General features: G+C 35.9%; 1 protein-coding gene across 1 annotated transcript in view; it reads left to right on the top strand.

The window, feature by feature from the left end:
• EPHA3 (EPH receptor A3) overlaps positions 1–14,829 on the top strand; it is a 432,011-nt gene that overhangs the window by 118,244 nt on the left and 298,938 nt on the right. Inside the window, exon 3 of the mRNA XM_055433436.2 lies at positions 9,236–9,896. Within this exon, the coding sequence (XP_055289411.1) occupies positions 9,236–9,896 (661 nt within the window). The remainder of the gene's footprint in view (positions 1–9,235; positions 9,897–14,829) is intronic.

Genomic DNA, 14,829 nt, shown 5'->3' on the forward strand with positions numbered 1-14,829 from the left:
TGGTTAAGGTCATTCTTTGACACATAGTTAACCAGAGTATTTATTTTTAAAAATCAATGACTTCTGCACCCCAAAGCATACTTCTATGGTCTGTTAGTTATGTGAGTTTAACATTTAGCACATCATGTGATATCTAATTTTAGTAAATATGTATGAGGTATTTAGTTTTAGGCACAGAGTGAAATGCTCAGGGGGCTTCCTTTGTGGCTCAGCTAGTAAAGAAACCACCTGCAATACAGGAGACCTGGGTTCGATCCCTGGGTTAGAAAGATCCCCTGGAGAAGAGAAAGGCCACCCACTGCAGTATTCTGGCCTGGAGAATTCCATGGAATGTATAGTCCATGGGGTCACAAAGAGTCGGACACAACTGAGTGACATTCACATTCACTTAAATGTTTGGGAGGGAAAAATAAGTCAAACCAGAGACCATGAAGGCGAGAAAGAATAATGAGCAAAGAAATAAACGAAAATGCATATAACATACAAATGGATACAAAATAAAAATGGATATAACAATGGATTTAACATAAGTATGGTGTATTCCTTAAGGACAGGTACCTTTCCTATCTTCTTCATTACCATATTATCAATTTAGAGCTTGGTACATAGTAGTTATTCAATAAATATTAATTAGATGTTCTTGAAATTAGATACGTGGAATTTAATTAGAACACTATTTCACAAAAGAAAAATGAAAGAAACATTTATTTACATACGTGTACCTTTAATTTTTTTTCTGTTGTTGTTTGCAGTGTTTCAGTACAAACAGGAATCTTTCTGAAATGTTTTAGCAGTCACAAAATTATAGTATAATGAGCTGTGTTCCTTTCTGTACATGTAGCTATATCCTATATAAATTTATAAGAAAAAAATATATATATCTTTATAATCTTTTGGGAAATGTTCAATGTTCATACATTCAGCAGAGGTCATCTTCCGAATTCTCTTCTGGAACTTGCAGAGGTCTTTCTGAAACCCCTTTTTCTCCTTCTCTTTGGAGAACCAACTCCCAGTCCGAAGCAAACCATGTGCCTCTTTTCAGTAGTTTTTCCTGGTAGCAAATGAAGTAAAGATGTATCAGCTGACATTCCCAAATTTGCCCAGTCGTTTCTTTTTAAGTAACTACCCGCATCCTGGCTGCTCAGTGCCCTAAATCCCAGTCATACTGGAACCCCATGCCTTAGGCTCTGTCCTCACGGGTCTGCCTGTTTGCTCACACTCTTTCCTTCAATGAACCCTCCTGTTTCCACCTGTAGAGATTCTAGTCATCCTACCTTTCCATTTCTTCTTCTTTAGTGATTTTCCAGAACCCCCTTCCACCAGTAATCCTTTCTTTCCCCACAGGTCCTTGCAAGATCTCAAATGGACCACATATCATCATCTGCCTTGTGTGATACTCATGCCCTTCCTTCCAGCATCAATTTCTGGATAGCATAAGTCACATTTTATTTATCGTTTTACTATCTACTGCTTATAATCTTGCCTTTGCATATAGAAACATTCAATAAATGCAGATGGAATCAAAGTAAACCACGATTACAGAGGCATCTTAAAAAATCACAAATCATTTCAGAAATCACAGTAGGCGACTACCAAATTATAGTGAACTCTAAAAACTGTAGCCTATCTAAAACCAGTTGTCTTGCATTCACACCAAGAGAAATATGTGACCAAAGGTAGCCCTCCCCCACACACTGTTTACATCTTTGCAATGCACACGTTTTGCATTTACCACCAGATGTGAAATAGAAGAGCAATATGATTAGACTTGTGCTGTTTATCATAATAATACCTTACAAACCTTTGTGGGAGGTAGAAGATGAGGTTATTCAGGTGAGCTTCTACAAAAGGCACATCTGGGCCTTGGCAAATCGGGCATCAATATCATATGGTATGAGGGCTGAGCAATAGGGCCTTCAATAGAAGCAGACGCAGGACTATCTGGAAACATTAAGCATAGCAATAGTTTCTGAGGAGATTCAGAAGTCTTGGGAAGGAGAGGGTAGAGCAAATTGAGAAAGCAGTTTTGAAATATATACGCTACCATGTGTAAAATAGATAACTAGTGGGGGAGATGACTGTATAACACAGGGAGCCCAGACTGGCACTCTGTGACAACCCAGAGGGGTGGGAGAGGGAGGGGATATATGATTATGACTGTTTCACATTGATGTACTGAGGTCCGTCTAGTCAAAGCTATGGTTTTTTTCTAGTAGTCATGTATGGATGTGAGAGTTGGACTATAAAGAATGCTGAGCGCTGAAGAATTGATGCTTTTGAACTGTGCTGTTGGAGAAGACTCTTGAGAGTCCCTTGGACTGAAAAGAGATCCAACCAGTCCATCCTAAAGGAAATCAGTCCTAAATATTCATTGGAAGGACTGATGCTGAAGCTGAAACTCCAATTCTTTGGCCACCTGATGCGAAAAACTGACTCATTTGAAAAGACCCTGATGCTGGGTAAGACAGAAGACAGCAGGAGAAGGGGACAACAGAGGATGAGGTGGTTGAATGGCATCACCGACTCAATGGACATGAGTTTGAGTAAACTCTGGGAGTTGGTGAAAGACAGGGAGGCCTGGCGTGCTGCAGTCCATGGGGTCACAGAACTGGACACGACTGAGCAACTGAACTGAACTGCAGAAACCAACATTACGCTGTAAAGTAATTATCTTCCAATATGAAAAAAAGGAAGTCTTGGAAACTAATAGTGGAATATGCTGTCAGGTGAAGTTGAGGGCAAAAGTTGTCCAAAGAACCTATTACATTGGTTCCCAACCTTAGGGAGTTGACTAGTCACATCCAAATCTCCTAGGCAATGTAAAAAGAAATATTTTGCATAGACGCCTATGAAGTAGTATTTTTAAAAAGGTCTCTGGTTAATGCTTAGCCAAAGATAAGAACCTTTGATGTAAGGAAATTAGACAGACTGTAGTCAGAAATATGGGATGTTTTTCCACAGATGCAAAGATGTGGCAACAGCCCTGAGATCTCAGTATAGTACCACTAAACCAACCCCAACTTGGGGAAGAATTACTAAAATCAAAGGCCTAGAATGGTGAAGCTGAGACTGCCCTAGTTCTTGCCTTAGTCTAAGGGTATTAGGAACTGAGAAATCCTGAGACTGAAGATGGAAGTATTTGTGACTGTAAAGTGCTGAGTAAAGACAGAGAATCCAAAGTAGGCACTGATGGGGACCCAAGGACCCCCACACAAGCTCAAACTTTCAGAAGACATTGCCTTGAATAGCCAGCATCTTATCCTAACTACAGAATGTACCAGGGCCTACCCAATACCCAAACAGAGAAAATACATTTTCCTGGTCCTATCTCTTTCTCTTATCCTCTGAAATCAGTTCAGTCACTCAATTGTGTCTGACTCTTTGCAACCCCATGGACTGCAGCATGCCAGGCTTCCCTGTCCATCACCAAATCCCAGAGCTTGCTCAAACTCATGCCCATCCAGTTGGTGATGCCATCCAACCATCTTGTGCTCTGGTGTCCCCTTCTCCTCCTGTCTTCAATCTTTCCCAGCATCAGGGTCTTTTCCAACCAGTAAGTTCTTCGCATCAGGCAGCCAAGGTATTGGAGTTTTAGCTTTAGCATCAGTCCTTCCAACGAACATTCAGGACTGATTTAATTTAGGATGTAATGGTTGGATCTCCTTGATGTCCAAGGGCCTCTCAGAAGTCTTTTTCAGCACCACAGTTCAAAAGCATCAATTCTTCTGCTTTCAGCTTTCTTTGTGGTCCAACACTCTCATCCATACATGACTACTGTAAAAACCACTGCTTTGACTGTTTGGACCTTTGTCTGCAAAGTAATATCTCTGCTTTTTAATATGGCTTTCATCAATAATAATCTCTGGTCTTTCTTTCCTTTCCTGGTTTTCCATCTCTTTTCTGTATACTGTACCCAAACTGAGACATTGTCCTCTCTATTTTCAACAAGATATTTCTAATACCATTATCAAATTTCTGCTAATTACTTAGGAGTTAAAGGTGGGTGGAAGGATGGATAGTAGTCATTATTATTAAGATTACTGGACATGCCATCTCAGACATGTACCTTCTGGGCATCGTTATCTTTAGATTTTGGCCTGCATCTTGTTGCTAACGCTAAATTTTCAATATCAAATCACCATCTTCTCTCTCCTTAGTCCTTTGGTTATAAATGTCTTTCTCTGATTTGACCCCTAATCATCATCACCAACAAAGTCCCCCAAACCCTCAAATTCTATTTCTCATTTGTCTCAACTCTTTTATTTTATTCTACCTTTTGCTATAATACTATTACAAGTGTGTGTGTGTGTGTGTGTGTGTGTGTGTGTGTGTGTATACTTTTGAGGCCTATTGGCCTCAAATTTAATAATATTTATCCTCTATTTAATAATAGATGGAAATACAGTGAGTTTGTTACATACATCTGGGTCTGACACTTGCCAGTGACATCTTCCTGTAAGTAATTATGCATGGCCAAGCTTAAAGTGCTGACGTGTGATAAATGCTCAAATATTTCTAGGGTGAACACTGCATTTTGAAACAGCTATGATATGTGCAAACGGAAAAACATGTAAGAGTAGAAACAGGAGAGGAGAAAGAATGACAAGAATCAACTTAATATCACTTGCAGTTATTAAGGGTAGCATTAGTCACATTAGCATTTTCTAAAGTGCAGAACTATGTTCTTTTTCACCATTAGTATTACAAACATAAGAATATTGGTATCATTTTCTTTTTGAATATCATCTGCAAATTTCTAAGAAATTATTTAAACCTTATAAAGTAAATCATGAAGTTATGTTTCTCACTTTCTAAATATTTCTTTAAGTTAGCCTGTGCACTAACTGTATCACTGGTTCTCCCTCTTTTAAAGAAAATGTAAACACCTTCCTCCTACTCTCTATTAGCAAGTAGCAAAAAAATGTGTCCAAGAGAGTAATTAATGTCAACGAGTATAAATCCTTCATTACTATAATTGAGGTTCATTAGAATGAGAGTTATTAGGTTAAATGCTGATTGTTAAAAATATGTTTTCCCTCAAAATATATATTTGACTCAGTGACAAGAAGCTGTGCTATCTAAAAAATATAAATTGAATCACATCTTACACTGTATTTTGTTGATAAGGAGACTCATTGTGCTAATGTTACAGGGAATAGAATTCTGAATCATCTTTCTAGGGAAAAGAAGTCTGGGCATATGTTTTTCTTACAGTTGTAATAATCTGGAAAAAGAAAAAAAAAAAGAAATTCAACTCTGGTCTCTGTGGTCTAATGATAAAAGCTTATATAGTAAGAATCTGGGAGCCAGGCTATTCCTGGAATTATTGATTTTGAAGAATTTGAGCTTTAGAAAGAATTTATGTTTTTACTAGTCACGAGTTCTGTGTCTGTGTTATTAGTTCTGTTCTTGCTAGTTCTGTGTCCCTTTCTGCTGGACAGTGTTACTGCTGGACACCCCTTGAAGAGATTCTTCCTTAAGGATTAGAAAAATGAAGCGATAAATGCTTTGTACCTCCCAATTTTATATGTCACTAATTCTAAATCACCCATTTTCTTTGTTCACATTGGCCTTGGCGCAATGACTATGACAGTAATAATTTATGAATGTACACATTAGTTCTTGGAGTATGAAGACTGGGTAAATATGAGTATTCATTTAATTTATAAAATGTAAGAATTACAACAGCACTTTCATGATTTCTATTGCTGCTGTTGCAAAACTGCTTTTTTAGGAATTTCATTTGCATTCTCTAGTCCTCAGCAGTTTCCTAGTGGCTCAGTGATAAAGAATCTGCCCGCCAAGCAGCAGACGTGGGTTTGATCCCTGGATCCGGAAGATCCCCTGGAGGAGGAAATGGTCACCCACTCTAGTATTCTTGCTTGAGAAATCCCATGGACAGAGGAACCTGAGTGGCTATATACAGTCAACGGGGTCACAAAAGGACAGGACTGAGCAACTAAACAAGTCCTCAGCAGATGCTAGAGTTAGAGATCTGCTGTTTTTTTTGCAAGTGGTCTGAGATGGCAAGTCACCATCACTTACAGGCAATTTGGTTTTCATTACAAATTAATGAAGTGATAATTGCTCTCTGCAACCTTTTTATGCACAGAGCATGCTGGTGCTGTTTGCATTATCTTCTTGCAATTTGTACCTCTGCATTCAAGGGCTTGTGATAGCTTGCCAAATTAGCATTCAAAGGAAAATGTCAGACTATATTGATATCTCCATAATTGAAATCATACTTTACATCAAATTGTGAAAATCTTTACACGGTATCATTTCTGTGTCATTTCTGTTTGGTGTCTAACAAAATGCTGTCCAGAGCAGGAGAAAATTGCAACTGATTCATCAAAGTACAAACTTATCTATTCTGATAAGGAAATTCTGACCTAAAATTTTTGAAGTCAGTTGGCTAATTTTTAAATAAGCGTGTCATCTAATGTTCTGTAAAATGCCCACAGAAAGCACTTATTCTCTGGAGTTTTTGTTAGCTCTATACTTTACAATGCCACCATAGAATCAATGTAATACTAATAGAGAAGATGCAACATAATACTACTATTTAACATTACAATTTTTTTGAGCTTCAACTCAGTTCGCAGGTTTTAAATTTTCTGATGTTAAGTTGTACATTAATTTTGGTTTTGAATGTGATTTTACTTTTATAGGTACCTCAGTGTAAAATCCTCAGAAATGAGACTCTCATATATATTTTTGTTCTTAAAAACTCTCCATATAATATATTTATAGAGTGGTTGTTTTAAAATGATAAACTGGTGATTATTAAAAATACATTATGAGTATTTTCTTGTATATTATTCTAGAGTTTTCTAAAATAACAAAATGGCTTTCTTTGTTGGATGTTAAGCATGACAATAAAGACAAGCCAATTTTGCCTCCAGAAAATGAATGCTTCTCATAAATTCCAGATCCTGAATGATCCAAGTTACTGAAATTAGTGATGCTGTTTAATTATTTGCTTTTGTTTTGTTCTTAGATTGGTAGGAGAGCTAAGGAGAATAAAGAGTTTTAAAACTGCTTATCACATTGGTAGTGGGGCAGGGTGCAGCTTGGATTTGATAATTCAAACACTCTAATGTAAATAATTATTTTTTTGGCTAATGAGGTTCAAAGGCCAGATAAATGCCATATTTCTTTACTTTTGGTTATTGTCAATTTTAAAAAATAGCATTTTATCTCACTTTGTAACTAAAAGTTGTGGATTGGAATTCCTATGTGTATTTAATAAATATAAGTAGAAAATATCTTAATATATTTTAAATGCCATTGACTTAGTTAAAAATTATTTAAAACTTAAAACTTATTCCTTATGAAAATAAGTAACTCTCTTAATGGAGAAGATTTTAGGAATCCATTTATAATGCACATCACAAGGATTTCATTTATTTATTTACAAAGTTAAAATATATCCTCTAATATGAACTTTATTATTTCCTTGAATTATTACTTAATATATTATAAGAAAACATATTTTTATGCATTTTATTCATCTTTTATTCCCAAAAGGTGAAGTTGTGTGCTGCATATTATAAAGGATATAAAGAGCTCTAAAATCTAACAAATGTATATGAAGCAATGTTAAACTAATCTAATGATGTATCATGAATTGAATCTAAAAATGAAAAAGATATTTAATAAGTGTTTTATGAAACAGGAAGTCTCTTAAGCACGTTAAGGTTATGGGAGGCATCACGGAGAAATGAGCAAAGACCAATGCTCTTTTTTTATGCCATAACAAAAGAAGATCCAACATTTCTTTTGAAAACATAAAAAAGAGTTCACAGAGACAAGAACAGTATGTGCATAAGTGAAATTTATAATTCTCTAATCTCACTTCAAACTTTCAGAAAAAAATAAATGTAAGTTGGGAATAGTTTTTAGAAAAGCGCAGATGGAAAACTGAAGAGTTTGAAGTTCTTACATGAGTAATGGGGAGTCATAGAAGATTAGAACTCTAATATGACATGGAAAACGATGTATTTTCCTAGCAGCAATAAGATAACTGGGCATGGTATAAACAGAATGTAGACAGAGGCGTAATAGTTAGAAACAGATAAAATAATAGTTTTAGAATCATAAATAACACAAACAATGTGATGCTAAATTGAAAGCTTCTCAAAACCTATATAAGGATCAAAGAAGCATTTATTAAAGGAAAGAAGTCACCTTACAAGATTATACTCATGTTGAACTTTGGATTAAATATCCAAACTTTAATTTTGCACACTGTCAAAATTTTTAATAAGTATATTCTCTTCTATGAGTTATGGGTTTAGGTTTTGTTTTTAATGGAATAAAAACATGTGGAAATAACAACAACAACAACAAAAACAAACAAAGAAGCAGTGCTTAACTTTTCTAAAAAGTCTTGAAACTTTTTGAGTGTATTTACAATGAAAAAAAGTTTTATTACCATCATAACCCTAACTGCTATAACAACTTAAGTAGCTGCGTATTTCTTGCATGTGGAAAATTTAACGTGGATAAAATATATTAATAATTGAAATGTTCACTGTACTTAAATCTTCTGTTCTACATGTATAACTACTTGTTGGATTTGGGGGAGATGGGTAGGAGACATGTTCATGGTTTTATTTCAGAAATTCAAAGTTCTCCATCATGTATTTCTTGAAGTGACCAGGTATGTTAATAATGTCATGCATAAAGATACCTGGTAATGAAATAATTTAGATTCAATTTGTTTGTGATATAATGATTTTACCAAAGTCTGGTCCAAATTGGGGAAAATTTAATAAAGAGAAATCCTAGGCAGTGGTATTTTTCTTTTCCCTTTTAACGAGCAAACCAAAAAATATCCCCTAAAATATACAACAAAATATTTTTTATCATGTTATTAAAGATGACCGATTTGACATTTTTATCCTAGGATGTTTGTCTAGGTCCAATCAATTGATAATCAACTTCCTCCTGAATATCACACAAACTCCAATAAAATTCAAATGTGTTCATCAAAATTTTGAATATTTTATGTCAATGAACTCAGAGAACCTTGTAAATAATAAAAACTGCAAGCAAGAATGTTACAGAGTTGCTGGGCATCTTGATCTTTAATGAGTAACAGTGAAGTTTCTGCTTATTTGTTTTGTAATTCCTGTGATGCCGTTTACACCTTCATCTTGTATTCACAATTATTTATCATGCTTAACTCATTAATCCTGCCTTTCCTTTTTTTCTTCTTTCATTCTTCAAGTGGGAAGAGATCAGTGGTGTTGATGAACATTACACACCCATCCGGACTTACCAAGTGTGCAATGTCATGGATCATAGTCAAAATAATTGGCTGAGGACAAACTGGGTCCCCAGGAACTCAGCTCAGAAGATCTATGTGGAGCTAAAGTTCACTCTCCGGGACTGCAATAGCATTCCATTGGTTTTGGGAACATGCAAGGAGACTTTCAATCTGTACTACATGGAGTCTGATGATGATCATGGAGTCAAATTCCGAGAACATCAGTTTACAAAGATTGACACCATTGCAGCTGATGAAAGTTTCACGCAAATGGATCTCGGGGACCGTATTCTTAAACTCAACACTGAAGTTAGAGAAGTAGGTCCTGTCAACAAAAAGGGATTTTATTTGGCTTTTCAAGATGTTGGTGCTTGTGTTGCCTTAGTGTCTGTGAGAGTGTACTTCAAAAAGTGCCCGTTTACAGTGAAGAATCTGGCTATGTTTCCAGACACAGTACCCATGGATTCCCAATCTCTGGTGGAAGTTAGAGGTTCTTGTGTTAACAATTCTAAGGAGGAAGATCCTCCTAGGATGTACTGCAGTACAGAAGGTGAATGGCTTGTACCCATTGGCAAGTGCTCCTGCAATGCTGGCTATGAAGAAAGAGGTTTCATGTGTCAAGGTAAGAGTCTTCTCTATTTTCCCTAGAGTGGTACTTCTTACTTGTGAATTTATGGTAGAGTAATTGAAATAAATGAAACCAGCCTGAATTCACTTAGCAGCAAAATGTGACTCAAACTAAATAGAGCCTATTTATAGACTATATTTATCCCACTTGATGTGTTGGTTCATAATTTTTGTACAAATATCAGCATATTTGATTATGGGGTGCTAGCCTACATACTACTAGACCAATTGAAAGGGGAAAAAAATAATCTCTGTCTTTTACATAGAGGGAAGAAATATCATTGGAACTAAGCTAATCTGATTCTAACAGAATCAGATTCTGCACTGACTATTTAAGGTTTGTGCTCATCAATCTCATAGCAATATGTAATTCATTGCTATAAAATATATTAATAGTGTCTTTTCAGTGATATCTGTGCATAAAATATGGATTTACTTATAAAACATTGGTGTTTTAATAAAAAAATTTTATTTAAAAATCCAGGGTGGATGCTTCAGTTTTTGGTATACAGAGGAATAATTTAAATTATTTAAAATTTTGATCATGGTAAGTAAAATCAAATAAAAGATCATCTTTTCCACAGAAGATTATATCAGATGATAAATTCCACTTAATCGCAAAGTTTGTTATTTAGCAATAGGCAAGGTTTAGTGTTTAAGAACACACAAAATTTATCATTAAAATTTTAAATGTTTCAATACATGGGAGAACTTAAATATATAGTCTTTGGAATCGAGTCTGTTTTAATACCTTTTCATGCTGTTAACTTAATCAAAAGAATTGAGTTTGGTATTCTACTTGTGGCCATTTAGTAAGTCTCAAGTCCATGTGAACGAGATGAATCTACTTTATATATAAACTGACCTTTCTCAGAATCTAAACAGGATAAAGTATTTTGGTTTTAACTATAGATAGTTTATAGATTTTTTTTTTTTAATGACAGCAAATGATACACCCTAGTGTGATACTTCTCCATGTTATTTAGATCCTTGGCAAGAGACATCATAATACTTTTACTAAATATGGTTTTGAAAATTCTAAACTGGAAACAACATACTACTACTACTTGCTTGGAGACAAGTCTCAATAGCCTTTATATTCCACTTTGAATTATATTTTATCACTGTGGTATTGTTTGTGTTATCTTTGTGGGATTTATTTGAAATAAAATAATAAAAGCTTAGATCAGGAAGCCTTGGAGGAGGAAATGGCAACCCACTACAGTATTCTTGCTGAGAAAATCCATGGGCAGAGGAGCCTCATGGGCTATGTTCCATGGGGTCACAAAGAGTTGGATGCAACTGAGCGACTGAGTACAGATCAGGAAAAATTTTAAAACTGACTCTTTCCTCCAGTTTGTTTTCTACTGACAGTCTCTGATATCCACACCAAGAAAGGAGCAGGTGTGCCTCTGTCTCAATTTCACTATCAGTATGCTCCGAACTGTCTCACGCAATTTTTTCCATTGAGCAAGAACCTATTCACTGTTTAGATTTTAAATAATTTTTATATGATGCTTTGTGTCTTATTTAAAAATATAATAGAAAAATGTGTCAGCAAGATAAATAGGATCACATAAAATGTTAATATAAATAAATAAAACATGCACATAATTAACCTATATCATATGCTGTCTTGAGACAAACTTTAGAAGAATTTTTCTTAAAAAAGTGATATTAAACTATATTCCGAAAGTTCACAGTAGATTCAGAATTGCTTTTGTTTTTTAAACTTATTTTAATCTACCGAACCACTTCTTTAAAGTAACTATTATGTGATGCAATGACACTGTGGCAAAATTACTCTTAGAGATAATATTTGTATTGAAGTTTTATTTCCTTGATTCTTGTAGTTTATTGTGCTGAAGACATTAATAGAACCTCCTCGACATAGTGATGCTATATTATCAGACTTTTTCAACATTTAAATATACTAGTTGCAGCATTAGATGCATATGCATAATAGCAAATTATTTGAAGAAAAATATACTGAAGAAGAACTAATTATAGTAGAATTAGAGATAGAAGATAAAATGGGATATGATTGGAATTTAAGAGTGTAATGACTTTTTTGGGCTTCCCTGGTGGCTCAGAGGTTAAAGCGTCTGCCTCCAATGCGGGAGACCTGGGTTCGATCCCTGGGTCGGGAAGATCCCCTGGAGAAGGAAACGGTAACCCACTCCAGTATTCTTGCCTGGAGAATCCATTGGATGGAGAAGCCTGGTAGGCTACAGTCCACGGGGTCGCAAAGAGTCGGACACGACTGAGCGACGGAACGAACGGAATGACTTTTTAGTAATGTAACTTAAAGGTGCAGCTTGTTCTTAGGGTTATATCTTACCATTTGCTTATGTTGCCAGGTGAATTTTAGTTCAGTTCATTTCAGTCGCTCAATCGTGTCCGACTCCTTGTGACCCCTTGAATCACAGCACGCCAGGCCTCCCTGTCCATCACCAACTCCCGGAGTACACTCAAACTCATGTCCATCGAGTCGGTGATGCCATCCAGCCATCTCACCCTCTGTTGACCGCTTCCCTTCCTGCCTTCAGTCTATCCCAGCATCAGGGTATTTTCAAATGAATCAGTTCTTCACATCAGATGGCCAAAGAATTGAAGTTTCAGCTTTAGCATCAGATCTTCCAATGAATATTCAGGACTGATTTCCTTTAGGATGGATTGGTTTGATCTCCTTGCAGTCCAAGGGACTCTCAAGAGTCTTCTTCAACACACAGTTCAAAAGCATCAATTCTTCGGCACTCAACTTTCTTTATAGTCCAACTCTCACATCCATACATGACTACTGGAAAACCTTAGCTTTGACTAGATGGACCTTTGCTGGCAAAACAATGTCTCTGCTTTTTAATATGCTGTCTAGGTTGGTCATAACTTTCCTTGTAAGGAGTAAGCATCTTTTAATTTCATGGCTGCAGTCACCATCTGCAGTGATTTTGGAGCCCCCCAAAATAAAGTCTGACACTGTTCCCACTGTTTCCCCATCTATTTGCCATGAAGTGATGGGACCACGTGCCATGATCTTAGTTTTCTGAATGTTGAGCTTTTTAAGCCAACTTTTGCACTCCCCTCTTTCACTTTCACAAAGAGGCTCTTTAGTTCTTCTTCACTTTCTGCCATAAGGGTGGTGCCATCTGCATATCTGAGGTTATTGATATTTCTCCTGGCAATCTTGATTCCAGCTTGTGCTTCCTCCAGCCCAGCATTTCTCAAGATAAGTTAAATAAGCACGGTGACAATATACAGCCTTGATGTACTCCTTTCCTTATTTGGCTTTCTCCTATTTAAAGTAATTTTATATATTCCAATTATTAGAGGATGTGTCAAGGTGTTCTACTTCATGCTGATTTACATGTAGTGTTGAGTCTAAATCAATTGTAAATTTATAGCAAATTTTTTTAATATGTCAGTTTAAGTGCATAGTAACTATGTCTTAAAAATCTAATACATAACCAATTAATTTACAGCCTGTAATATAATAGGCCAGCATGGCTTGAGGCTTGTAATTTTGCTTTTGTTGTCAGTGGTGGTGCTGGTGTTTGTTATGGTTTCCTTTTTAATTTAAAAAATCTGGTTGGTTTTTAAGCTTGTGAACTAGTCAGGATCGTTTGCTATGACTCACAAATCATTGTTTTATTAGCAGTGCTTCAATTCAGGCACACAAAGGAATGGTGTTACTTAGAACAGATTTAGATGAAAAGATAACTAAATACATTTCATGTATTTCATGAGCTTATTTTTGTTTTGTTTTGTTTCATTTTATAGAAGGATGGAACAATACCTTGACATACATATGTGGCTAGATTTTAAATACCTCAGGGTAATTTTATAACACAATGATCAGCAAACAGAGGTTTACAGTTTTCCAAAACAGAAGAAAATAACTCAGTCACTTTATTTCAACAAATATTTGGAGAGAAACTACTTAATTATAAGAAGGATAGTAAGAGTGCAATGAAATGTTTAAAATATGCATTAAGCCCTTATTGGACGCCAGAAACTGTGCTCATTTGCTGTTATGTCCATGAGTTATTTATCTTTCGAAATAGCTTATGAGTACATCCTATTATTAGCTCCATTTTAAAAATGAGGAATAAAAAGAAATGTTTTGAAAGATTGAATATCTTGTCTTAGGTCCTTTAGGAGTGTTGAACTTGAGATCTGAAGCCAGGCAGTCTGATTCTGAATGTTGCAGTTGAAACCTCAACCCACACTAATGCTGCTGCTGCTGCTAAGTCACTTCAGTTGTGTCCAACCCTGTGCGACCCCATAGACAGCAGACCACCAGGCTCCCTCATCCCTGGGATTCTCCAGTCAAGAATACTAGAGTGGGTTGCCATTTCCTTCTCCAATGCATGAAAGAGAAAAGTGAAACTGAAGTCACTCAGTTGTGTCTGACTCTTAGCGACCCCATGGACTGCAGCCTACCAGGCTCCTCTGTTCATGGGATTTTCCAGGCATGAGTACTGGAGTGGGGTGCTATTGCCTTCTCCATCAACCCACACTACTTCCCCATTTCAGTCCAATGGTGGCAGAGACCAGGAAACCCCACAAGGACACTTATTCTACTGAAGTTAGAGTATTGTATATTCAAAGATGAGTAGGACCATAGGAAACTGGCACAAAGTAACCAAGAATCTGTCAACATAAGGTCCATCTATTTCAGTTTATTTATCACAGCTTTCTGTTTCTAGATTTTTAAGAAAGAAAAATTACTAGACAAAATGCCATGGGAAGACTAAGATTAGCTCAGGTGATATCGAACAAAATCTGAATAAATGAGTTGTCAAGCAACTTAGATATGCCAAAAAGTATAGCAAATTTAATTCAATATCTCTAAACATCTCTAAGTTCTAAATAATAATGTACCAGACAGTGGGAAAACATAGATAAATAAGTCAGTGTGCCTCCCTTCT

The sequence above is a fragment of the Moschus berezovskii genome, chromosome 1, assembly GCF_049115385.1.
Source record: "Moschus berezovskii isolate FMDL1 chromosome 1, NW_MosBer_1.0, whole genome shotgun sequence".
NCBI classification, from domain to species: Eukaryota; Metazoa; Chordata; class Mammalia; order Artiodactyla; family Moschidae; genus Moschus; species Moschus berezovskii.